Here is a 25,729-nt window from a genome sequence, read left to right on the forward strand (position 1 = left end):
GATTCTAAATTGGCATTATAACTTGCAGATGATTAAAACCTAACTTTCTCCAGCCAAACTTATGCCTCCCCGCAACTCACCTGATGGCAACTCTATCTCCAATTGCTTAGGCTGAAACCTTGGAGTCATCCTTGATCCTTTTCTTTTTTACCCCACGCATCCAGTCCAGCTGGAAGTCCTGTTGGCCGATTTCGAAACACACCCAAAATCCAATCATCACCTCCCTCCCAAGCCACCATGATCTCATCTGGATTATTACGGTAGCCTCCCATTTTATCCCCTTACTTCCACCCTTACCCCCTACAGTTTATTCTTAGCACAGCAGTTAAGGTTATCCTTTCAAAAGATCAGGTACCACACAACTGACAACAATGACTTCCTATCTCACCCAAGAATAAAAGCTAACCTCCTTTACCTAACTGACTCCTAGTTACCTCTCTAGCTTCTTTTCCTATACTCTCTTTGTTCATTCTGCTCCAGACTCCAGGCCAATATACTGACTGTTCCCTGTCTGGGAAACCCTCATGACTCACTTCCTCAAGCTCCTAGCCTTTACTCAAATGTCACTGTCTCAAGGAGACGTGCCCTGATCTCTTCTATTTAAAAGTAAAATACTTCCATCACCTACCTTCCAGCATTCTCCCTCCTTTACCCTACCCTACACTTCCCGCCCCCACCACCCATAGCACTTAACTACATTCTAATATGTTAAAATAATTTACTCATGTTAATTGTCTCCCCAGAAGATGTTCTACAAGGGCGAGAATTTTTGTATTCTGTTTGCTAATTCATCTTCCATGCCTAAAACAATATCTGGCCAATAGTTTCTCAATAAAATGTTGAATGAATAAATGGAATTAGTTTCTCCATCTAAAAAGCCCGCTGGGGGTGGGAGGATTGGTCAATGATCCCTCCCAATTCAAGCCTCTGATTCTACGAAGTGCCAGGTACAGTTCATTTACACCACAACTGGCTTAAAGCTTCTGACACCACAAAGTATGGCTCCCTGTCATACAGACCCACAATTCTAGGTGCCCAGCTAGGACAGCATCAGATAGGCTAAACTGGTACCAACTGACCAGGTACTATAGTGATTAACTGTCAGAGCCACAAAATGAATTAACCAAACAGCCTGAGACACTTACCAGTAACCAAGTTCCTAATCTTTTCTCCTCTCTTCTCAAGTCACCCCATTTTTCCTAGACAAAGGAACCACTCCTATTTAGCTAGAACTTTACCCTGTAAAATAGCATGTATCCCAATGTAGAGGTCCAAATGGGAGCCCTGGTCTCATTTAGTTGTGGTAACCCCATAATCTTAATTCAAATTCAGGCCCCTCTTTGAATGGTAACTTCTTCCCACTCTAGGGCAAACTCCAATTCTAGGTCTTTCGAAAGCGGAGATGATGAGATGGAATGGGAAGTGACAGCACAAAATACAATTAGAACACTGCTGAGTCCACCGTTTCTGGCTTCTTAACATGGTACTACCCCAAATCTTTGGGGTACGATTTTCTCACTCACTGGGCAGTTGGACAAGTTGGCTCGGCACATAGAAGGTACTCAATAAATGTTTGCAGAATGGAAGAATTAAACCTAGCAACTCAGTTCATAAATTCACTAAGAACACGATAGATGTAACCCAGGTCAACTTTATTAACCAATTCTAACTAGAAATTTGAGGGTGCTGAAAGAAAAGGCCACCTAGGTGACAGAGGGTCCTGTTCCTGATGGGATCCCGAGGCTCCTTCTTTGTGGCCATTGGTCTCACCATTACTCCCCATCACCTCATCTCCAGGCTTTGGCTTATTTCCAGCTTGCCATATACGATATGGGAAGGAGGAGGAAGGCATGAATAAGATACATGTGACCTTAAATTAGGTAGGATCACTGAGGAAAATGACTGAGCTCCTTGCCATGTTGTAAAGATGAAACAAAATGGTACGTGTGGAAATACCTAGCATATACGGTGGTCAATGTTCTTTTCCTTTCCCTTTCTACAAAACAAGGCTGGGGATCCTTGTTCAGGAAAACAATTCAAATCTGACTAACACACTAGCCCACTACGTCCATTACTTTTCTTCCTCTACCTTCCACATCTAGCCAGTTGTCTTGCCAATGCTTCTCCCAGAAGATCCAGGCATTCCTCTATTCTCAGTGCTATGCAACTTCCACAACATCTCTTGGCTAGTGTGAATAAAAAAATGAGTCTCCCAGTCCACAAACTTTCTTCTAATACAGCTCGTATATACTGAAAGACCAATGGTTTTCCTAATGATGCAAGAGCTGTCCTATCATCCTTCTGCTCTGGCCCTCAGATGGCTCCCAAATGGCTAAGTCAAAGCCAAATTCCAGGATTCCATGTTCCACCTCATTTCTGACCTTATCTCCCTTTCTCACACCTCAGACTCTGGTCTGACCACTGCTGCTGTTCATAGTGTTCATCTTTGAATTTCCCACCTCAACCTCTGGGCACACTGGTTCCCTCAGCCTGGCAGGATCCTGTGCTCCCTGATCTCCCATGTCTACATTCCTTACTAGTCTGGTCTCTCAGATGTGCTAGGCTCCCAGTGGCATCAGGTCCTTTGCAGAGGCTAGTCCTTCTGCCTGAAAAGCTCTCCCCGGTCCCCAAGTCCCTAACTGTCCTCAAGTTTTAGTTTAATTATCACTTTCTCTAGAGAGTATCCTCTGAAAATTAATTTCCCTTAATACCTCTTCTTTTTCATTATAAAACAACTATGATAAATATGGATTAATGTTTGTCTTCCCAGCTAAACTGCAAAATTCAAAGGACGGGGAAAGTTTCTGGTTTTGCTCACCACCTTCACCCCAGGGCCTAGCACAAATGAAAGCCCACGAAAAATCCATTACATAAGCAAAGATTTCCATATAAGAATATGCACTAATACATCCTTCATAATACCTAAAATCTGCTACCAAAATGTTATCAAAAAGTAGGAGAATGGTTACATGGTAGTACATACAATGGAATATTACACAATCATTGAAAGCCATTCTTTCAAAGAAATAATGACATGGGGGGATGCTCAGGGTAGTGTTGGGTGAAAAGAGGAAACAAAACTGCACTTACCTATGAACTGACCTATGAAGTAGGTAAGTGAGTAGAGAAGACAACTTTTCTGAGAAAGTGCCTGTACCTCTTCTGCACATTTCTACAGTGAGCATTTATTATTTGAGCATCAGAAAAGTATTTCTAAGAAAAATAACAGACACAGCTCAAATGCAACCTCCTCTCAGAAGACTTCTCTAGGCTTTCCAACTTATACTCAAATAATCCTAAATATCTCCTCGTCGAGACTTGAGGGATGGGGGAGAGGGGATCTTTGCTAATCAGCACTGAGTTCCCTTCAGCCGTGCATTTCCTCCCAGCTTGATGGGGCCCAGTCCCAGGGCCCAGGATGAAGAACCCAGTTTAGTGAGTGCACATGTAGAATAAAAGGCAAGTACTCACCTAATTTAAAAACACCCAAGATGCTTCGCCCTGAATTTTAAGCAGCACATGTGACCTGGTCCATTCTGGTTTCAAGTTCAAAGGCATCAGGCCGGTCCTGTGGGTTAGCAGCTAACATATCTTTCAAGAGCTGCTTGATCCCCTCAGACATGGAAGTCCTGCGTTTCTGGGGGATGTGCAACTCCATCTTTGGGTTTTCTAGCAGCGCCTCACCAACTGGGACAATTTCGGTCCCCTGTTTGATGTAGGTCCCCAGGAGCTCCTTCTTGGTCTCAGAGTCAATGAAAGTGATTCGTTCTATCATTGCCCAGATGATAATGCCTAGGGCAAAGATGTCAGCCTTGGCTGTGTAGTGTCCCTCCCAGACTTCAGGGGCCATGTAGAAGTCTGAGCCGCAGGCTGAGGACAGCCAGTACTTATTCACATTCACATTTTTGTTGTCTTGATTACCCTCCTTGCCTCGGGGGGCCAGCCCAGCACAGACCTTGCTTAGTCCAAAGTCTGCCACCTTGAGGATGGGGGTGCCAGACCGCTCTGTAATGAGGATGTTGTCTGGCTTTAGGTCCCTGTGCACGATGTGGTTTTTGTGCAAGAAGGCTATGGCGCTCGTGAGCTGTAGCATGAAGCTTTTGTTAGTGGCTGGGTCCGGCCTCCGAGACAGGACATACTGATTCAGGTCTCCACCTTCACAGAACTCCATGACAAACCAGAGATAGCAGGGCTCCTCAGCATAACCCAGGATCCTTTCCCCTAAATGAAAAGAAGACAGGAAAGCGTTTGAGATGGACTCATTCACACCACTTTTAGACTAAAGGAATGCAGTGTATTAAAGGCAGTGATGGTGGTGGTAGACAATTACTCTAAGACCAGCACAACTGGCACTGACCCAACTCTACACACTTGGGCCCTTCTCTCACTCACACAGAGGGTGTCGAGATATGACACAGGCAGCAGGGACTGGTGTTAAGCACCTGGGGTTTGGAATTAAAAATGCCTAGGTGGGAACTCTGGTTTTACTGTGACTTAGTTCTCCTTTGCTTATATTTCTGCTGTTTCACCTATAAATGGTCATGCGTAACCACTTAATAAGTGCCTGCATTCGCACTTTATGTTCGGTGAAGACTTTATCACCACTCTGTGAAGGAGGAAATATCCCAATCTTACAAAATGAAGAACCTGAGGGTCAGACTTAGATCTAAAAGATTCGAATCCAGTTGAATGTGAAGTCTTTTGGTTCATTATATGGTCTCCCAACAGGCAGCATCATACCACCCACACCTCCCTAAGCTGCTGGGAAGATGAAACAAGGCAAAGCATGTGAAAAGGCTGTGGCAGTAAAGGACTGTACAAACGTACGTTACTAGCATCACTCACTATTACTCCAAGCCAGGCAAATGACGTTCCTCCCCTTTTTCCCTGACCTGTATAATGATTCTTGTTACTGCACCAAGAATAGCACCAGAATTTTCTTTGTCTTTTTCAGAGACACACTCTAACTCATGAGTATTTTCTGCTAACCCAGGTACATATCACATCCACCCATCTCTACGAAGCTTTGTTTCAAGAAGATAACAGATATCTACAACAGCAACCATCACAAGCTGACATGTCATCAGTGGTTGTATGCCTGGCACCAAGGTAAATTTCTACTAACAGTGAAGAGTGGGCAGGAGTTGCCAGGGGTGCAGGAGTCAGAAGGGGCAGCACTTGAGTTACCCTTTGAAGGAGAGGAAGTGAATCAGCAAGGAGAAGCAAGAAGGGAATTCTGGAGCAAAAGATGAAACGGATAATGAGACATAAGAAGAAACGGACCAGAGAGATATAGACAGGAGGCCGTGAGGGAACAGCGGAGTCCAAAGTAGGAAGCATAAGGTGGAATCAAGTTATGTGGGCTTGAAACTCCAGATATGCCTTTCCAAAAGCCTTTCCTTTTGAACGAGAGACTCCAGAAAAGCTGTGACTGGCATCTCCAATCAAGTCCCAATATTCTTTAGAAAGCAATTAACAGCACACTGAACTCTTACACAGAGGTTATGTGACAATTACAACCACCCCACAAGGTAAGTGTAAGTAGGCAGATGTCTCATCTTGCTGATGAAGACTGGGTCTGCGAGCTCAGGGACTCACCTTGGGTGGTCACGTGGATTAGTCCTGACTGAGCCAGAGCCAGAAGACAAGATGGTGTCTCCATTCCACCAAAAATGAGGTCAGCACCTCCTCCTATGGACACCACCAGAGGGCCCCTTTTATAAGTCATTTACTCTACTTTATTACAAAGAGAACTAGTGATCGGGATGGCATTCCAATGTACCTGAAATTACCCAGGCACACAGCCTATCAAAGCCAGTGGTTTGGAAGTTGTAGATGGAGCCAAGAAAATGACATCACGGACAAGGGCAAAAGCTTTGGGTTTCTGACCACGATCTGACAGCCCTCACTTCCTCTGCAATTATATAATGTGTTTGTTTGTATTACTCACAGTCAAATAATACAGGTAGAACCAGTTTAGAGCAGATGGGCTTTTAAAATCAGTTGTTCTCTCATAATCCTCTTTCTAGGTCAATGGCTCCGAGTGGGCAGAGGCTCTCTACCTAATGGCACTACAAAATGATGCAGCAATCAGAAGCCCAAACCCATCTAGAATCTAAAGACCCATAAAAAACCAAAGCAAGAAATGTTTACTGGTGGTAGAGACAGAAAGGAAAAGATAAAAAAGCCATCAAATTCTTTTTGGAAAAGCCTCACCAGAAAACATGAAACTTTCGGTGGGAGGTAAGGGGTAGGGAACGATGATTATTTTATTTACAAAGCTGGTAACTATGGCAACTTAAGTTAAAAAGACAACAAGTCTGCAAAACAGACTGCATAGTGTAAGTCTAGGTTATGAGATTCCAGGGAAAGGGAAAAATGGATAAAAATGTGCCCTACATTAGTGAGTGGGTGGGGTGGATGGGACCCCTGGCCTGAGGAGCTTGCTCTGGGGGAAGTGAGCTAAGCTCAGGAGACACTAAGGGAGGGGGCTGTTGCTTGAAAGGAAAACACTGGACAGGAAGAAGCATTCTCAGAACCAGACACAGCATTGGTGAGCATGACAGAATGGAAAACTGGGGAAAGCTGCTATTTGTCCCAGAGACAAAAGTATTTCTTTGCATAGGCCAGGGCCTTCGGCTTATTTCATAAAATCAACTTCCTGAGAAGCTGGAGCATGTGTTTTTACACTGGAGTCCCCAGCTGCCCACTAGACAACAGAAGATGCAAGTCAGAATTCCAGCCTTTTCCTCTGGGCACATTGCCTATCGGGCCTATCAGCTGCCTCACAGCAAGAGCGAGGGGGGAGTTGTGGACAGTGCCTGGGCTGTACCAGGCATCTGATGTGCCTGGGTGGAAAGGCAAGCCAGGGTGAAGTAACAGCAAGAGTGCAGACCAGAAGGCAAGCAGTCTGGGTTCAGGTCCCAACTCTGCCTGCTGGGTTGTTGGTGGCTTCTCAGTTAAAAGAAAAACATGACAGTGAGTATGGGGAAAGATGGCTAGAATCTTGGGCAAATCCCTGAACTTCTCAGGGCCTTAGTCTTTTTGTTGCCTCAGTTTTCTCGTCTGTCGAATGAGAGAATGACACCCACACCACATGATTACTGTGAATTAAGTCACAGATGTGAAAGACATTTTGCACAGTGTAAAGTCCGTTGAGGGAATCACTCACTGGCCACTACTAACATCACCATTCCCTCCCCTCAAACTGAGTCTTAGGAAGTCACTGATTTCAAAAATCTTAAGTGCCAAAGGTCACAGAATACAGCTCTCGTATTAGGCAAAAGATGGATACAACTGACAAATGCCCAAGCCTACACAAGGGTCAGTGAAATTTAGATTGAAAAATGAAAGGTGCGCGATCCCCCTCTAAGATATCCCATTTGCCAGGCTTTAACTGCTAAAACCCATGTATTAGTCAGGCCAGCCACTGTCTTTTATTTGGGGTGATCCCTCTATCTAAAACATTCCCTCTGCAGGTGCAGCTGAAGGTATCCTGTAAGGCTCAGCCTGAACGTCCCCTACTTTACACTTGCCTGACCTCCCAGGTAACTGCTCTCCTCGGACCAATCAAGGCCTAGTCTTGTATCTATTTTAGTTTTTATTCAACAAGATCATATATTCTGATTTGTAGCCCATGGTTTAACTCTTCTACTTAACCATGAAAAATGCTGGTATGTTTCACCAGGGACTCTGTTTTATAGGTGGGAAAACTAAGGCTGAGAAAGAGTAACTTACCCAAGACCACTGCCATGAGTGGCTGGGTGGATATGAGCCTCCACAGCCAAGTCCTCCCAACAGGCAACACAGTCTCCTAGTTCACAGAGGCCTAAGTTTGCACAGGAGGCCCACCCTCGAGGTAGTTTTACTACCTCTCCCTCAAATCTGATAGCCAGGAGACCAGGAAATAAGTTCTATACTTCAAAATATACCATATGCCACAGTTCACAGGTAAATAGAAAAAATGCTGAGAAAAATCAAGCAGGGGTCTAAAGTTTTATTACTATGGAAATAAAAGTCGTGTTGAAGTATCCCAATAAAATGTGGCCTGCTTTATTCAGAGACTTGAAGCCAGTAGGCTCAGCATAAGGATAACACTGCAAGAGCTTTGGTAAGACAGGCACCTCCAGGAAAAGACATTTATAAGCCTATTCCCAAGCCTCCTTCAGAAATCAGATTTTCAGGTTCTAGTCAATTCTCTTCAGACACTTCCTGAACATGCAATGTTTGTCAGACAGAGATGAGAAGTGAATTACGAGTCTCTGCCCTTGTAAAGGCTTCTGGTATTTAGGTACAGAATGACAACTGTTATGAGAACAAGGAATAGGACACAGTTCTGCCGGGGGTGGGGGGTGCAGGATGAGAGAAAGCAAGTTAATAACTACGAGAGTGGCCCTTCAGCTGGGTCTCCCAGGATGGAGAGAGGGAGCCCACAAGCACAGAGCAGTGTGAGCAGGTCTGAGGTCAACAGAAGAGAAGCAGCAGGAAATGGGTAGAAATGGGGCTGGAGGGGAAGCTGGGATTGTAGAGATGTATGTAAACTAAAGACCTGACTTTAGACTAAAAGAAATGAGAAGTAATTAAGTTCTTGATGTATTCATATTATCACAGAATCTATGAAAGCATCAGTTTGAAGACATACAGGCTGTTGACGAAACTATGACATACTACTGACTAAGTCAACTTCTGATTTCTAAGATGTTAACATGTGAAAAAGCATGTCTTAGAATCAATGAAACAAGTTCCCTCTGGGGCAACAGGAGTTGAAGACAGGTGGAAGACAGACTAGCAACCAGGAGACCCATCAGGAGGTCCTGAAACCCAGGAAAGTAAGGGCTAGCAAGGCAGGCACTGCTGGCAAAGGAGAAGGAGATGGCAGAAAGGTTTGGGAGGTTTAAAATCAATCACATTTAGGAACTCATCACATGTCATATGTATAAACGACAAATTCAGAGCGTACTCCATCCAATCTTCTCTTCTCACTCCAAGCTCCTACTTATTTAGATGATAATTCCTTTCAATGGCAGTTAATAAGCGTTTGTAAAGTGCCTGTGAGATTAATTCATTATTTAACCCTTACAACAACCTGATGAGGCAGGTACTATTATCCCCTTTCACAGGTCAGAAAACTGAAACTCAGACGGTTAAATATGGCCTCACAGCTAGTTAAGGGCAGGGCTCAGGAGTCTCCACAGCCTGAATTCCTAGCTCTGATGCTCTACTATTGCCTTTCAGCACCAGCAGCAGAATTTAACACCTGGATATTTTATTTCCCACTCTGACACGAGCTCCCTGTAAGCAGACTCGCAGGTATGCCCCAAGGAGTTAAATGTTCATCAAGTCCCTAGCGTTGCCGTTCTACCCACACGACATGCAGATTACCGTTTACTTCAGTGGGACTGGAATGACAGCACAAACAGGACAACTCTTTTGGAAAACAATTCAGCAATATGTATTGCAAGTCTTAAAAATGCTCAATCCATTTGACACAAGAATTCCACTCCAGGAACTTATTCTAAGAGTACAAAACAAAACAAAAGCCACCACCAACACCAAAAACACCCAGAACTGGTCTTCCATACAGTACAGTAGAAGTGAAGAACTGGAAACAATTTAAGTGTCCAAGAACAGGGAACGGTTAATTATGGTATTGCTACACTACAACAAAAATTTACTTAAATAGAAAGTCAAAAAAGTACAGATCACATAACATGCCATAAGCATGTTTTAATGTGAAGTGGGGAAAAAAAAAGTAGAATATAAAATTACAGACTTTAAGAAAAAAGATTAGAGGGGAACCCAGAAAAACGAAGGTTGAATAAGTTATGGCTATAGCCATTCTTGTTTTTGATTGGTTAAGAACTGTACAGTAAAACACTGTCTGTAAAGAAGCGGCTCAGCTGAAGATCAGTCCTGAGAGGCGCGGACCAAAGACCCGTCGGCGTGTCTTCCCAAGGGAAGATGAGGATACAGACCAAGCTCCTAGTCCCAGAAAGTGATCCTGGGCTGCGTCATGTTACTAAGGAGGCTGAGTACGGCATCAACACTGCAGGATGTGTTCCCAGCACTTCATGAGACCAGTCAAATGTCACTGTGCTCTAGGGAGTCGACCTGTCGCAGCAGCTGGCAGGGAAAGAGGGAGTGTCCTACAGAGGCCGAGAGGCCAATTATGAACATGCAGACATATTACAAAGAAAAACGGCTATGGGGTCAGCATCACCCCCATTCTTCCACCTACATGGCTATGTGAGCCTGGACAAACTTCTAAGACCCCACAAATCTGTTTCATTTTTCATAAACTGGGAATAAACACCTACATTGCTGGGCTGTTGTAAGACTTAATTGTGACATGAAACACCTTGCACTGTGCCTGGAGGGAGACTCAGCAGACAACTACTAGGTGTTAATTATGTTAAGGTCTCTGGACACTCCTGGCAGTTGTCCAATATGGCCATAACACAGCGTGTCAAGAACATGGGAAGTGGAGAGTGCACCTGGATGTAAATCTAGACCCTTACCCTTCATTAAGTGTGGTACTGGACAAGTCACTTGACCTTGATGGAGCTTGATTTTCTGGTCTGTAACATTAGGTCACAAAAAAGCACCAAACCAACATCACCGGGGAGGGGATTAAATAAGGCTGAATGTGAAAATACTATGAAAGGCCAGCTATTACAACTTGGAACACCACAGGGATCTTGTTAAAACGCAGAGTCTACTGGCCATGCGGAATGGGAGTAACCCATGGCAATCCCAGCTCAACCTTCTCTTTCTGTATGTTCTGGGCTTTGCCATACACCTAAGCCTTACCTCTTCCCAGGGTCTTCTCTGACTTACCCTTTAACAATTCATCCTTCCCTCCTCCAACTTTCGTCCACATTCCTAGCAACTACTTCCCCCAGAGCACCTCTCAGCTGCAGTGAAGCAGCAGCTTTTGTACTGTATCCATCCTCCCACCAGACTTGGTACTCACAGTGGGGCAGATCAAGTCTCTGGGTTCCCCACAGCACACCTCACACACAGTAGGTGCTCACAAATTGGGTGAAATGAATCAAGATGAGAACTCGTTAGCTGGAGAGGTTTTAAAAAAAGAGAAAGAACAAGGAAAGTCCTGGCAGTAGGGAATGCAGAATACATAGGTTTAAGACAACCGTGGACAGATAAGGGATCTAGAATTGAGTCACTAAGAAGGTCTCCTGGCTCTAAGGAAATCACTAAAGGCTGAATTTGAGTTGAAAATGAACCGATGCTGTACTAGAAAGCTAAGCTCTTCTCAAGACTTTGCACTACCAAAGGTCTTACCCAATACAACCCCAATTAACCAAAGCTCTCATATAAGGATTGTTTCTACCTCCTGGGGCTGGCATCTAAAATCCTCAATGCACACAAAAGGAAGGTGCAATCGGTTGGTCAGTAGCAAAAGAGAGGTCTTCATGGTAGCCACAAGGCATTCGAATAGGTTAGAAAGGAGGCAGCTCCTTTCCCTGGCAGCTGAGACACTGGGAAAGTACCAGCAGAAATTATAAGGGCCACAGCACTGATGAATACACCATTAAAAATAAGTGGTTGCTGGTTAGTATCTCAGCTATCCTCATCTCTATCAGCCCTCCTGAGTTTTATAAATGCAGCGTAAAATATAATTATGCCCATCTTGCAACCAAGAAAAACAGAGAAACCCAGAAGTTAAGCTACTTGTCCCAACAGAGCATCAGTGGCTCAGAGAGTAAACTCAAGTTAGAATGCCTAGGCTTGAATCTGGCTGTTGTTTGTGTAGCTGTTTCACATCGGGCCATTTTGTAAACCTTGGTGCTTCAGTCACCTCATCTATAAAAGAAAGATAATTACAGTACTGATTTTAAAAGGTGGTTGCGAGGACTAAAAATAAAACCTTTAGAACAGCTGATTGCCCAGAGCAATCAGCAAGTTTTAACTCTTATTAACAAGGTGAACCTGGGACTTTTGCCTCCAAGCCCAGCGTTTTATTTTTTCCTGTTAGTTACAGGGCCCTGACGCTACCTCTTATCTATGTCAGAGTAGCCAAAGAGCACCATCCAGCTCTCTGGCTCTTTACTAAGGGGTTCGCTAAACATTCAGGCCCCAACCTACAGCAGAGAATTCAGAGTTGCCCTCTAGGGGCACAGGCAGGGATGGCCTTGCCCTGCCCTATGCCCTGAGGTTTTCGCAGGCACTCAATAAGCCTGGGGGAGTTTGCCAACTCATTGCTAGGACCGTAGTCTCCCTCCCCACATTAGCTTTCTCTCTGTGCTTGAAAGTCTATTTGTTGAGACTAGGTCCAATTCCACCTGCTCAACGAAGCCTTGCTTGATTACATTCTGTTGCTTCCTCACACCTCTAACTAAACTCCTGGAGACAACCCTGTGCTGCTTTCTAGGATGGCCACCACTTGTGACCTTGCATTGTGGTCATCTGGGCATGTGTCTTCTACGCCCCTTGTGAGGGAAACTTGTGCAGCCTCTTCTGCGGGGAGTGCCTGGCTCACAGTGGCCATTCAGCATTGGCCCACAGGCAGACACCTCCCATCTCAAGCACCGTCCACCCGAGGTTCCCACCCAACTCAAGCCACCAAATAGTATCTCAGTATAGCAAACATCAAACAATAGCCAATGCAGAAAAAGTATCTTACCAAGTCAGCAATAAGCTAGGCTCCTAGCTCTTCCAAACTTTCTACTTATTCAGTTTCATGAGATAGAACTGCTCTGGATTTTTTTTTTTGGTCCTCACTTGCTGCCATGTGTCAGAATGATCAGTGTTTAAGTTAGACAGCGCCAGAATTTCTGAGCTTGACAATCAGCTCAGGCTTGCCTGTTGCCTTCTAAGCGAATTTTGACTTAAGTGGGTGAGGACAATGTCCTTTAGCAATGGCAACAAGGGGATAAAGGCAAACTGCTGATGCCTTAACCCTTCATTTTTAGTTGAACAAAAGTTCTTAAAAGTTAAACACATCAAAACCAACAAAATAACTTATAGGATTGATAATCTGCTTTTAAAAAGCCTGGGAGGCTGGTCTGAGTACTGCCTCTAACTCATCTGGAGGAAGTGCTGTACCTTTTTGGTCTTCAGCTTCCTTCCCTGTGAAATAGAAGGACCTAGCAGAAACCTAAGACCTCTTTTGACTGTCTAGAGTTTCCACTTGCTACATACTGCTTCTGGGTACGACTTGTCCGGTCTATGTTCAGAGAGGAAGAAGGGCACAAGACATAGAAGTCTATCGTAGGTAAATAAGACCAAGACCAGTATTTCAAGAAGCTTCCCTTTTCTTTTTGATACTGGATTATTTATATATCAAAAAATTTGCTGAGACTATACAAATGCCTCTTGTGTATTCAACAGAGAGTTGAGGCTGAAGGTGGAAAATACTCTCTATTTGGCCCAATGGTGAAAGAGGTTCCACTTTCTCTTCTCCATCTATTCATGGCCTGAGGGACCCTTTGGTCAAGGCTGCCTTCTCCAGATTCTCTCTTAATTCTGTACAAAGCTCTTGTTAATGAACCAACCTGCCACTTCCTCCAGTGACCTTGAATAGCATATAAGTCATCTACACAACCCCAAACTTTTCAAATGTAAGTTCCTTCACAACAAACAGTATCCTTCTGCCCCCAACACCACAGTAGGAATAAGAGTATGTGGATTTGGGTGAGCCGAGCCTTAATGGCAAGTATAATACAGTACTTTTTGTTCTACTTCAAAATCGTTCTAGGTTGCAGAAGACTGGGCAAAGGGTGCTTGTAAAGAACTTTTCTGTTTAATGACAGAGTTAAATAAGATTATTCCTAAGACGCCATCCAGCTCTGACATTACTGAATGGTATCAGCATGCATAGACCCGGGACCTAGGACAGACGAAGACTGCTAAATTTGAACGCTTAAGTCAGGAAAACTTACAAGCAGGGTACTGTGAGTCTTTGTACTCCACTTAAAGAAAAATGATGGTCTATTTACCACTTACCACCACTCATCTGTCAGTCTGTTGTACTGTGGTAGTTTGCGTGTTGCTGTGATGCTGGAAGCTGTGCCACTGGTATTTTAAAAACCAGCAGGGCCACCCAGGGTGGACAGATTTCAGCAACCTGCAATACGCAGATGACACAATCTTGCTTGCAGAAAGTGAAAAGGACTTGAAGCATTTACTGATAAAGACCAAAGACTACAGCCTTCAGTATGGATTACACCTCAACATAAAGAAAACAAAAATCCTCACAACTGGACCAATAAGCAACATCACAATAAACAGAGAAGACTGAAGTTGTAAAGAATTTCATTTTACTTAGATCCACAATCAATGCCCATGGAAACAGCAGTCAAGATGCATCACATTGGGCAAATCTGCTAAAAAAGACCTCTTTAAAGTGTTAAAAAGCAAAGATGTCACATTGAGGACGAATGCGGGCCTGACCCAAGCCATGGTATTTTTAATCACCTGGGCAATGAGTGAGGAAGACCAAAGAAGAATTGATGCCTTTACGTTATGGTGTTGGCAAAAAACACTGAATATACCATGGACTGCCGGAAGAACAAACACATCTGTCTTGGAAGAAGTACAGCCAGGATGTTCCTTAGAAGAATGGTGAGACTCCGTTTCACATACTTCGGACAAGTTGTCATGAAGGACTAGTGTCTGGAGAAGGACCTCATGCTTGGTCAGCAAAAAAGGAAGACCCTCAACGAGGTGGACTGACACAACTTCAACCATGGTCTCAAACACAACAACGATTTTAAGGCTGGCGCGGGACCAGGCACTGTTTCGTTCTGCTGTACACAAGGTCAACTCGGCAGCACCTAACAACATTTACCACTTGATAAATCCACACTTTACATGCAAGCTTCAATGTCAGTCAGTTCCACAAGCAGTGGCAACGCCTGTTTGCTGCTCTACCTCCAAGCCCAGAACATTACCCAACCATAGTAGAAGCTCAAACATTTTTAAAACTCCAAACAACTAAAAGGGATATACTCAGTATGTGACCTAAAGCAAAATACTTCCTTTCTCTAGGCCTCAGTTTTAGTCTGCAAAGGGAGAATATGTCACTTGATGCTGCGTGAGAACAGCCCCCCTGCAGAATGCTGGTGGGCATTCCATAGAATAGGATGTGCCCTCCCGTCAAACAAGTTTGGGAAAGTGGAATAAGAATACTGTGAATCTGGAAGGGGGTGATGGAAGAGGCTTCAGAATGAAGCCTAAACTTAGTGAGGCAATAACTTCCTCCTTACTGAATTTAGTAAGTGTCAATAAGCACCTGCAGCAGCGGCAACCCTATGATATAGGTACTATTTGCCCTTATCTTACAAATAAAAGTAAACAACTTGCCCCATGTCTCATGCAGTCAGTTCACTGACTGAAGGTCTTACCCTAAAATCCATGTTAACCAGAATGCTATGCTGCCACTGTTTACTGTGGAGTTGTGGTAAAGTCTACATGTGAAGGAAGTTTGAATAGTATTTACATGTAGGAGGAGTGAGGGCTTCAAACTCAAGTTGAAGTTTCAAGATTGGCAACACTGAACTGAAGATAGCAGAGGAGCATTAAAAAAATACAGAAGAGGAGCATTAGGCAAAGCCAATTCCCACACCCCAAGGAAGTCCTTCATATGGAAGTCCAGGCCATTCATTAACTATAGCAGAGGAGAAAGTTTGAGAATGGTGAGGCTGAGAATAAGCCAAGAGCTCCCAGAGTACAGACAGATTAAAAGTATCTCCTGGGGAATCTTTTCAAAACAAATACATTCACCCTGGGGAGAGGGTGGGCTTTTTCAGAATGGAAGGGGCAGGGATGGGAATGAAGGTGGAACTCTATTTTGGTGGGAAAAAAAAAAGAACCTCAGATGATAATGGTCATGTTCCGTGATCCACCGGTCAGCAAGTGGCCTGAAATGGACAAGGCGTTCTGTGGGAATGAGTTGGTGGGACCTTAAAAAGCAAGGTTGGACAAAAACCCCAAACAAGATTTCCGGAAACTATCTTATCTAATCTCACCCAAAACCCCACCCATTCTTAAAGACCAATTCAAGTTCATTCTCAGGGTAGGGAGGGCACCATTACCCCTATGAAAGGACTCAGGCATCAAGGCAGATCTGGGTTCAGATCATGTAAGCTATCAGAAGTTGTAAGGAAGCCAAGAGTACAGCTTCTTGAGTCAGTCCTGACTTCCCTTACAAGCTGATTAACCTTGATCAAGTTATGTTCTCTCTACCTCAGTTTATCCATTTATAGAAATGGGTCACGTTTACTTTTAAAATTATTACCTAAAATCATTTCTGTAAGACATCTTGGATAGTGTTCAGGCCGTAGCTGGGATTCAGATTAGTTCCCTTTTCCCTGGATTCTTTTGCCTCAGGAAGCCTCCTTCAACTTCTCTAGCCCACTGCCCCCTCTCCTCTCTGAACAGATCCTTAGCTACTCCTAGTCTGAACAAGGCAAGTGAGTACTGAGCACTCCCTAACTGCAGTTAAAACCCTTCAACTAATATCATTAATTCTCCCAAGACTGAAAGTCCTCTTGCCTTCCTGAGTTTCATTTTCCCTAAAAGTTAAATCACTTACCAGCGACAAAGTAAGACATAGGAAAAATATGTGAGATGTTTTGTTCTGTGACAGCTCTAGCCCACCTGTGGGGTTATTAGTCTGCATGCCCCCAAAGGACTTGCCCGGAAACTAAGTTGCTTGATTGCCTCAAGATGAAGGGGTGAGGGTCTCAGAGGAAAATGTAGACTACGAAGCAAAAGTTTTGGGAGTGGAGCTGGAAGGTGTCTGGGTATTTGGACCCAGACAGGGAGGGGGTGTGGGTGGGTCCACCAAAACTGGTTTTGTTTTGGGAGTGAAAGAAAAGCGGCCCTAGAGAGCCAGGAGACTCTGCAATTCTTCCACCAACTCAGAACTCAACCCCTTCCACCCTCCTACAACTCATCTTAAAAGTGTTAGACGTTTAATAACAATGGCTTACACTTACTAAGCACTTTAATAAGCCAATGATTAGCACTTAATGAGCTCTTATTATGAAAATATCAGCTAACATTTGGGCCGGGGACTGACTGTAGGTCCTGAGAAGGGAGCAGGGCCCGAATGCCTGGGCCTGGTAAAGGAGGCACCGAGGGTGTGTCCAGGCCATGGGTGACAGGACCAGAACTAGGGCCCAGGAGTCCTGGGGGCAGTTTGGGCCGGGCCATCTAGAGATCGGCGGCTCTAGGCCCTGTGTGGGCGTCATGGCCCGCGGGCTCCTACCTTTAAGCGAGGTCTCCACCAGGCGCAGGTAAAGCTGCGAACTCTTGTTGCCGTGGCTCATACGTTGGGCTAGCCCGTTGCGCTGCAGGACACACTCCTCAAACTGCACGACATTCTGGTGGCGCCGCTTGAGGCTGGTCAGGGCCCAGAATTCGGCCAGCGCCAGCTCCACGTTCTCGGGCGCGTCGCAGCGGATCTTCTTGACCGCCACCCGGGCCCCGCTGCGCCCGGCCACCGCCTCGTAAACCACGCCGTAGCTGCCGCGCCCGATCTCCGCCAAAAGGCTATAGCGCGGCCGCGCCGACCCGCCGCCGCCCTCCGGCCGCCGCCGCGCCAGGTAGGCCTCGCCCGGGGCCTCGACCGCCGCCGGATCCATGGCCTGGGCCGCCGCCGCCGGCCTCAGCTTCGCGCTGGGCGCCCGCGGCACTGGGCTTCGCCTTTTCCGCTCGGGGCTTTGTGTACCTCTGCGGGCGCCGTCCTCCTCCCCCGTTTCCATGGCTGCGGGCGGCGGGGGGAGCAGCAACGGCGCTGCCCGGGCCCCCCCTGCCTCATCCCTCCGTCCGGCCCCGGGACGCGGAGGTGCGAGACCTTGGATTGCGACCTGCGGGGCAAAGAATCGGTTAAACGACCAGGCCGAGGCGGAGAGGCGAGGAGCTCAGGCCGCAGAGCGTCCCGCCTCCGGCCGCCGCGGCCCCTTTAAGACCGAAACCACCGCCGCTGATTGAAGGGGAGAGGGGAGGGGTAAGCGGGTGCGACGGGACCACAGGGCAACAGCTCAGAGGTGGAACCGGAAAGGAAAGCAAAAACTCCCTGCTTTCTAAATCAATATATGGTGTAGAAATAGAAAAAAACATGACCTGCTATCGTCACAATTTAAGAAAATCACCTTAAGAGGTGATTCGGACCGTTGAAGTCTTTTTCCCCGCCTGGTCACCACTGGGCTCCCCCTCCCTGCGTCCCACCCTGTGTCCTTCCGGGGTGTAAACAGTGCTTTGAATCAAGCCGGAGCGGAGCCCAGCAGATCCGCCCAAGTCCCGGAGCGCGGCGGGGGGAGGGAGTTGGCCTAAGAAAGTTTGGCGTCGCCCAGGGCTTCAAGCCTGGTCCGCTTCCCCTCCCCTGGCGCCCGAGAAGGCGAAGGTAGCCTTGGCTGCGGCGCTTCCTTTTACTCCGCGGCACGCGCGCTTACCTGGCCGGCACCCCTCCACTTCCGGGCGGCCCGTTTCCCCCCTGGAGTCCTCGCCTGGGGATGGTCTGTTCCCGGCCGGGGCCGCCTCCGGGACTGAGCAGAGCGAGACGCGGTGGCCAGGGCTAGGCGCGTGACGGCTCCTGCTGCTTCACCGGCGGTGGCTGCGGCGCTCGCGGGGCGGAAGCGGGCCTCCAGGCTCCCGCGGCTCTCCACGTGTTCGCGCCAGCTGTGCCCTTTACATAACCCCTTTATATAAGGCGCACCTCCCGCCGGCGCTCGGGCTGGCGGGGACTCCTGGTGGCCCATCCCCCGGAGGCCGGCCGAGCGCCGCACTGCCGGAGTCCTGCCGGGGTCAACGGAGCAGCCGCAGCCGGGGCCCAATCACGGGCGAGAACGCTCAGGAACACCCGACCAACGAAATTTGGGCGCCAAATTTCCGCGATGCGCCGCGGCCCATGGGCCCCCGCAGCTGCTTGCGCAGCGCGGCGTCTCCTCTCGCCTGCGCGGCGTGAATAGGGCCCGCACGCAGTAGGCGCCTTAATAAATACCGATTGGGTGATTGGATTGGTCGGTTTGATTGATTCGTAGCTCGGCCTTGGCAACCGCCTGTACTGGATTAGAATCTCCGCCCTGCCTTCTAGCCCAGTCGTCTCGGGCAAACCATTGCCCTTGGTTCGCTCTGCAAAATGGGTAGACTCGGCCTTACCTTCCAGGGTTGTTAGGACTAAATGCAGTACATGTGTGGATATAAATGTGTGTGTGTTTTATAAAAAAAAAAAAAAAAAATTTTTTTTTTAAAAACTCAGTGCTCATATGTATGTGTATATATATATATTCGTTGTTGTCAAGTCGATTTCGACTCATAGCGACCCTGTAGGACAAAGTAAAACTGCCCCATAGAGTTCCCAAGGAGTTCCTGGTGGGTTCGAACTGCTGACCTTTTGGTTAGTAGCATAGCACTTAACTACTAGCCACCAGGGTGTGTGTGTGTATATGTATACGTATATATATACTTATATATCTCCATTGCTGTTCAGTCGATACTGACTCAGCGACCCTATAGGACTCATAGGGTCACTATGAGTTTGAATCGACTCGACGGCAACAGGTATATACGTATATATATTTTTATTTCATGTATTAAATATAAATGTTTATAAAACATACATATTATATATATATATACCTCCTCGCTGAATTGACTGCAGGCTGAGAGTGCTTAATACAACATTTAGGCATGGGTTATTAACTGCTTTGTACCCCATTGTCTAGTAAAAAAAAAAAAAAATTTTTTTTTTTTTACATGCCCAATAAATATTTGGCTGACTCTACAAATATTTATTGACTGCTTATACTGTGCTAGGCAGCATTCTGAGTCGCTGGAAAGGATCAGACAAAATAGTCTCTGCTTAGCTGAGGTTCTGTGCCATTGGAGGAGACAGAAAACATACCTGGGTGACCTTGGGCAAGTTAACCAACCGTCTTGTGTCTCTGTTCCTCATCTGTAACATGGGAAGAACAGGGTTTGGCACAATAAATGTTAGGTGTTATTATTAAATAAACACAAATTATAATTTTCGACAGTGATAAATCTGATGGGTAAAAAGAATGAGATAAAAAGTGCCAGGGAGTTAGGGACAGCCACTTCTGATGGCATGGTCATGGAAAGCCTCTGTAACTTATTTTTGGTTAAAATTTCAAATTTACACGTAAATTACAATAGTAATATTTTTTTGTCATATATTTTGCAAGCACATTAACAAAGTTACATTTTGCTATATTTGCATTACATCCTCATTTGCATACATGGATATATACACACATAAGCACTGTGTGTGTATATATATATATACACACATTTTTTCCCAAACAATTTTGGAGTAAATTTCAAACATCATATATTTCTGTGTGTATTTGCTAAGAACAAGGATATCCTCTTTAATAATCTCAGTGCAATTATCAAGATGAGGAATTTTAACAATGATACAATTATTTAATACAAAGCCCTTAAGTCCATATTTAAGTTTAGCTAATTGTGCCAATAATGCCCTTTATAGTTATTCCCCAGGATCCAGTTCAGGATCACATGTTGTATCTAGTTGTCATGTCTCTTTAGTTTCCTTTATTCTGGAAAGGCAGTTATTTCCTCAGCCTTTCTTTGTCTTTCATGACTGACGTTTTTGAAGAGTACTGTCCAGTTACTTTGTAGAATGTCCCCAAATTTGGATTTGTGTAGTATGTTCTCAGGATTAGGTTCAGATTACCCATTCTTGACAGGAATACTACTCAACTTTGTATCATCCGAGTATTACATCAGGAGGTAATAACATTGATTTGTCCAAATATTAAAAAAACAAACAGTAGCTGTGGAGTTAATTCAGACTCTTGGTGACCCCATGTATGTCAGAGTAGAACTGTTGTGCTCCGTAGGATTTTCAGTGACTGATTTTCTCAGAAGCAGATCGCCCAGGTAGATTCAAACCTCCAGCCTTTCAGTTAACCAAGCACATTAACCATTTGTATCAACTATCCAGGGACTCCTTGTCCCAAAATTCCAAAAACAACCCCTTGTTGTTGCGTGGATTCTGACTCATAGCAAACGTACAGAACAGAGTAGGACTGCCTGACAGTTTCCAAGGAGAGGCTGGTAGATTCGAACTGCTGGCCTTTTGGTTAGCAGCCGAGCTCTTAACCACTGTGCCACCAGGGCTCCATCCCAATATTGGTGATGTTAAATTTGATTGGTTGCCGAGTTACTCCACTGTAGAGTTACTATTTTTCCCTTTGTAATTAATGCATATCTTGTGGGAAGATATTTTGAGACTATCCTATTCTTTGTCAGACTTTCACAGTGGCTAAATGCTTGGATGCTTACTGAAAGATCGGTGGTTCGAGCCCACTAGCAGCTCTGTGGGAGAAAGATGGGGCAGTATGCCTCTAATGATTACAGCCTTGGAAACCCGGAAACCTCATGGGGGCAGTTTTACTTTTTTTTATAGGGTTACTATGAGTCAGAATCGCCTGGATGGCCGTGAGTTCTGTTTTTGGTTCGTCATCAGACTTTTGCCCACTGGTTTTAGCATTCAGTGATGATTCTTGCCTAAATCGGTTATTATGGCAGCAGAATGGTGATTGGAAGGCCTGAATTCCATGCTAAAACTATTGCAAAGGTATTCCAGGAAGAGGAAATAGCAAGTGCAAGCCTTGAGACAGGAACAACCTTGATGTTAAACTTAAGCCAATTGGTGAGTATGTAAAATGATACAAACACTTTGGAAAAACAGTTTGGCAGTTTTTTAATGAAGTTAAATATATATCTACCCTAAAAAAAAAAAATGAAACCCGTTGCAATCAATTCTAACTCAGAGCAACTTTATACGACAGAGTAGAGCTGCCCATAGAGTTTCCAAGGAGTGCCTGGCAGATTTGAACTGCTGACCTTTTGGTTGGCAGCCATAGCACTTAATCACTACGCCACCAGGGCTTCCGGCCCAGCAAATCCACACTTAGGTATTTACCCAAGAGAAATGACCACATATATCTGCAAACTCATAGGAATGTTCATAGCAGCTTTTTCCACAATAGCCCCAAACTGGAAAACACTCCAATGTCTGTCAACAAATGAATGGATAAACAAACTGTGGGATTGCCATACAAGGAAATGCTACCCAGCAAGAAAAAAGGAATGAGGTATTGGTACATCCCACAATATAAATGAATCAAAAATAATTATGCTGAGTGAAAGAACACAAAAGAGTACAAACTGGATGATTCTGTATAAAGTTCTAGAAAATGCAGACTTAGAGGGACAGAAAGCAGGTCCAGTGGTTGGGGTAAAAAAAAAGAGAGGGAGAAATAAAAAGAAGTATGAGGAAACTTTTTGGGGTGGGGGATATGCTGATTATCTTGATTGTGGTGATGGTTTCAAGGGGGAGGAATATGTCGAGAAATTTCAAATTGTACACTTTAAATATGTGCAGCTTAGTGTATATGAAATTTTATCCCAAAACTATAAAAAAAAAAAAGGTGGGGTGGGGGAGAGAATACGTACTGTATGATTTCATTTATATGAAGTCAAGCAGCTCTGATCTATAGTGGCAGAAATCCTATCAGTAGTTGTCTTTGTGGGTAGGAATTGACTACTGAGGCACAAGGGAAGTTTCTGGGTGGTGGAGTCGTATTCTATGTAAATTACATCTCAGTGAAGTTGATTTAAAAGCTTTTGACAAAGCAAAACCCTGCAGCAATGTAGATCTGATTCCCTACTTGGAACCCTCTAAGGACAGAAGGCTGCGTTGTGCAGCCTGGGCCCCTGTGCCAGGCACGGCTCTGGCCCCAGCTTTGCCATCACCTGGCTCCACAGGTTGAGCAAGGCTAGTGGAATCCCTCTCCTGCCTAGTTTCCCCACCTGAATTTTGAAAGAGATTGGAGCTGAAGCCCTGGGAGAACCACAAGGAGTATGAATCCTATTGTATGTGATGAGAAGGGTCAGACTACTCGATAAATAATTGATGCCTTGACAAAAAAAAATTGGTTTTGCTTAAATTACAGAAGTAACCTGTATTTATTGTTATGACTAAAAGCCAACAGTTACAAAGGTTTTCTATTTGCCAGGCATGGGGATTAATAAAGAATTTTCATAACAATCCTGTGAGGTAGTTACTATCATTAGCCCCATTTTACAGATGGAGAGACTGAGTGTGGAGTTCATATAGCTGGGGTTTGAACTGAGGCCCCAGGCTGTTCACACCACCTTGCTCTACTCAGCCCCTCCCCAGGTAAGACATGTGAACACTTATAGCAAGCTTTCTTCCACTCCTTCTTCTGTCAACAAACATGCCTGCCTCAGTGTCCCTGGATCCGCACGCAGAGCTAGACACATAATGAGCTCAGCAGTGAGGTTTCTGGCCCTTCCAGCATGCCTGGCATACAGAAGGGAAGCCCTGCATGTGCTGAGCGCCCATTTGCTGTGTCCAGAGCGCTGTAAGGCATGTTGGACCCTTAGTTCTGCCCCCTCTTACACAAGGAGCTCTAGGTCAGTCTAGTGTGGGAGCCAAAATCCACTCATACTGATGCGCAAGGCTACACTAAGAGCCCTTCATTCAGCTAAGATTTTTTTAGTTCCTACTATGTGCCAGGCACCATTTGAGGAAATGGGCCACAGGACAGAACTCAATTCCTGCCTTCAAGGGGCTGACAAAATAGGACAAAATGGGATTGTGTGATTGCAAGTAACAGTATTCCGATGAAGGATTATAAAGCGGGTAAAGGGATAACAAGAGACGGGGTAGGTGCTCTTTTAGAATGAATGGTTTGGGAAAAACTCTAAGAAGGTGACTGTTGAGCAGAGTTTTGATTTAAGGGAAAGAGCTAGCCAAATGCATATCTGCTGGAAAAGTATACCTGTCAGAGAGAAGAACAAGTGCAAAAACTGATGGGAGCACACAAGGGGGTCAGTGTGGCTGGAGCTGAGTGAATGCGGAAGAGGGGTGGGAACTGAGGGGGAGAGATGGGATGGGCTCATTGTGAGGCAGAGACTTGTGGGCCCTTGTAAAGACTTTGGATTTATCGAGCGCTGAGGCTCAGACGTTGTGTGCTGTTGAGTCAGTTCAGACTCAGAGCAACCTTATAGGATGGGGTGAACTGCCCCATAGGGTTTCCAAGGCTGAAATGTTTACAGGAGCAGATGGTCAGGTCTTTTCTCCTGTGGAGCTGCTGGTGGGTTCGAACCACCCATCTTTCAGTTAGAAGCTGAGTGCCTAACCTTTGCATCACCAGGGCTCTTTGAGTCTCAGGTTATTACGTTAAGAGCTGTCCCCAGTGAGCGAAAAGGCAGAGCATTGAGGCTGAGCCTGGTGACCCAGTCTTCTCCCCCGTCCCCATAAGCCAAGTGGCTTGAGAGCACCTGAGGGGCAGCCAGCCCTGGGGATGGATCCTTGGGAAACGTGGGGCTGTGGCCTGGGAGGGAAAGGATGGGCAGAGTAGAGGAGAGTAACGGGATAGAAGCTAGGAGAGAGAAGGGTTGGGAATGTCTAGGGGCCTGGGCGAGAGATTAGGAGGGAGCAAGGGGGAGGGTTGAGGGTTGAGAGTTGGAGGTTGGAGCAGCACCAGACTGAGAACACAGGATATGGTGGTTTCGACAAGAGGGGTTAATGGTGGGCAAAGGTTAAGGGAAGAGAAGCTGATACAGGGGACCTGGAGGAGGATTTTGGAAGGTATGGTTGGTGCTGAAGGATGGAAGCTTGAGGTGAGTGGCTCAATGGAGGGGCTACTATGGAAGCAGGGTATACTGGGAAGGGGTGGGGGAAGGCGATGCCACAGACCTGGTGAGCTCCTCTCCCCTACTGGAGCTGGAAGAAGGCTCCAGGAGGACCCGAGCTTGTCATGATGGCTAAGACCGTGTAGCCCGCAATGACTCTGTGGGGGACCGTTTTTGTCCTCATTTTATGAACGGAGAGACTGAGGCTTGGAAGTTAAGTTACATCATGAGTAAGTGGAATAACTGGAATTTGAACTGTACTCTTAACCACTATACCAATGGTTCCCAAACTTGAGCCTAGCATCAGCATCACCTGGAATTAAAATCCAGGTTGCTAGGCCCCACCCCCAGAGTGGCTGGGTCAGCAAGCCCGGGGCAGGACCTGATAATTTGCATTTCTAACAAGGCACCAAGGAGCCCTGGTGGCCAGTGGTTAAACACTGGGCTGCGAAAGGAAAGGTCCGCAGGAGAAAGATGTGGCAGCCTGCTTCCGTGAAGATCACAGCCTTGGAAACCCTGTGGGGCGGACTAGAGTGTCGACGACAAATTTTTTTTTAGAACACATTGCCAGTCGATGCTGCTGTTGATTCTACTGGCTTAGGGGCTCCACTTTAAGAACCACTTCATTATACTAAAGGAGGCCTGGTGGTGCAACAGGTAAACGCTGGGCTGCTAACCAAAATGTTGGCGGTTCAAACCCACCAGCCACTCAGTGGGAGAACGATGTGACAGTCGGCTTCTGTAAAGATTACCCCAAAACCCACTGCCATTGAGTCAATTCCTACTCATAATGACCCCGTAGGGTTCCAAGGCTGTTAATCTTTATGGATGCAGACTGCCACCTTTCTCCCACGGAGTCACTGGTGGTTTTGAACTGCTGACCTTTCAGCTAGCCGTCAATCTCTTTAACCGTTGCACCACTAGGCCTTCTAAAGACTACAGCCTTGGAAACCCTTTGGGGGCAGTTCTGTTCTGTCACATGGGGTCACTATGAGTCAAAATCAACTTGACCACACTTAACAACAACAATACTGCCCCTAGGCTGAGCACA

At 45.7% G+C, this 25,729-nt stretch overlaps 1 protein-coding gene across 3 annotated transcripts in view; it reads right to left on the minus strand.

Moving 5' to 3' along the window:
• STK35 (serine/threonine kinase 35) overlaps positions 1-18,862 on the minus strand; it is a 48,481-nt gene extending 29,619 nt beyond the window's left edge. For 2 of the 3 annotated variants that reach the window (XR_010319226.1, XM_010591580.3), the window contains exons 1-3: positions 18,420-18,861; positions 17,234-17,834; positions 3,472-4,221 (exon numbers count right to left, since the gene is read on the minus strand). Coding sequence is in view for 2 of the 3 variants with exons in the window: in XM_010591580.3 (XP_010589882.2) it covers positions 3,509-4,221; positions 17,234-17,834; positions 18,420-18,725 (1,620 nt within the window). In the remaining variant the exon portion in view is untranslated. Of the gene's footprint in view, positions 1-3,471; positions 4,222-17,233; positions 17,835-18,419 lie in introns of all 3 variants that reach the window. The other variant, XM_064275878.1, reaches the window with a different exon arrangement.
• Positions 18,863-25,729: the final 6,867 nt, after the last annotated feature.

Source organism: Loxodonta africana, chromosome 24, assembly GCF_030014295.1.
Source record: "Loxodonta africana isolate mLoxAfr1 chromosome 24, mLoxAfr1.hap2, whole genome shotgun sequence".
Taxonomy (NCBI): domain Eukaryota; kingdom Metazoa; phylum Chordata; class Mammalia; order Proboscidea; family Elephantidae; genus Loxodonta; species Loxodonta africana.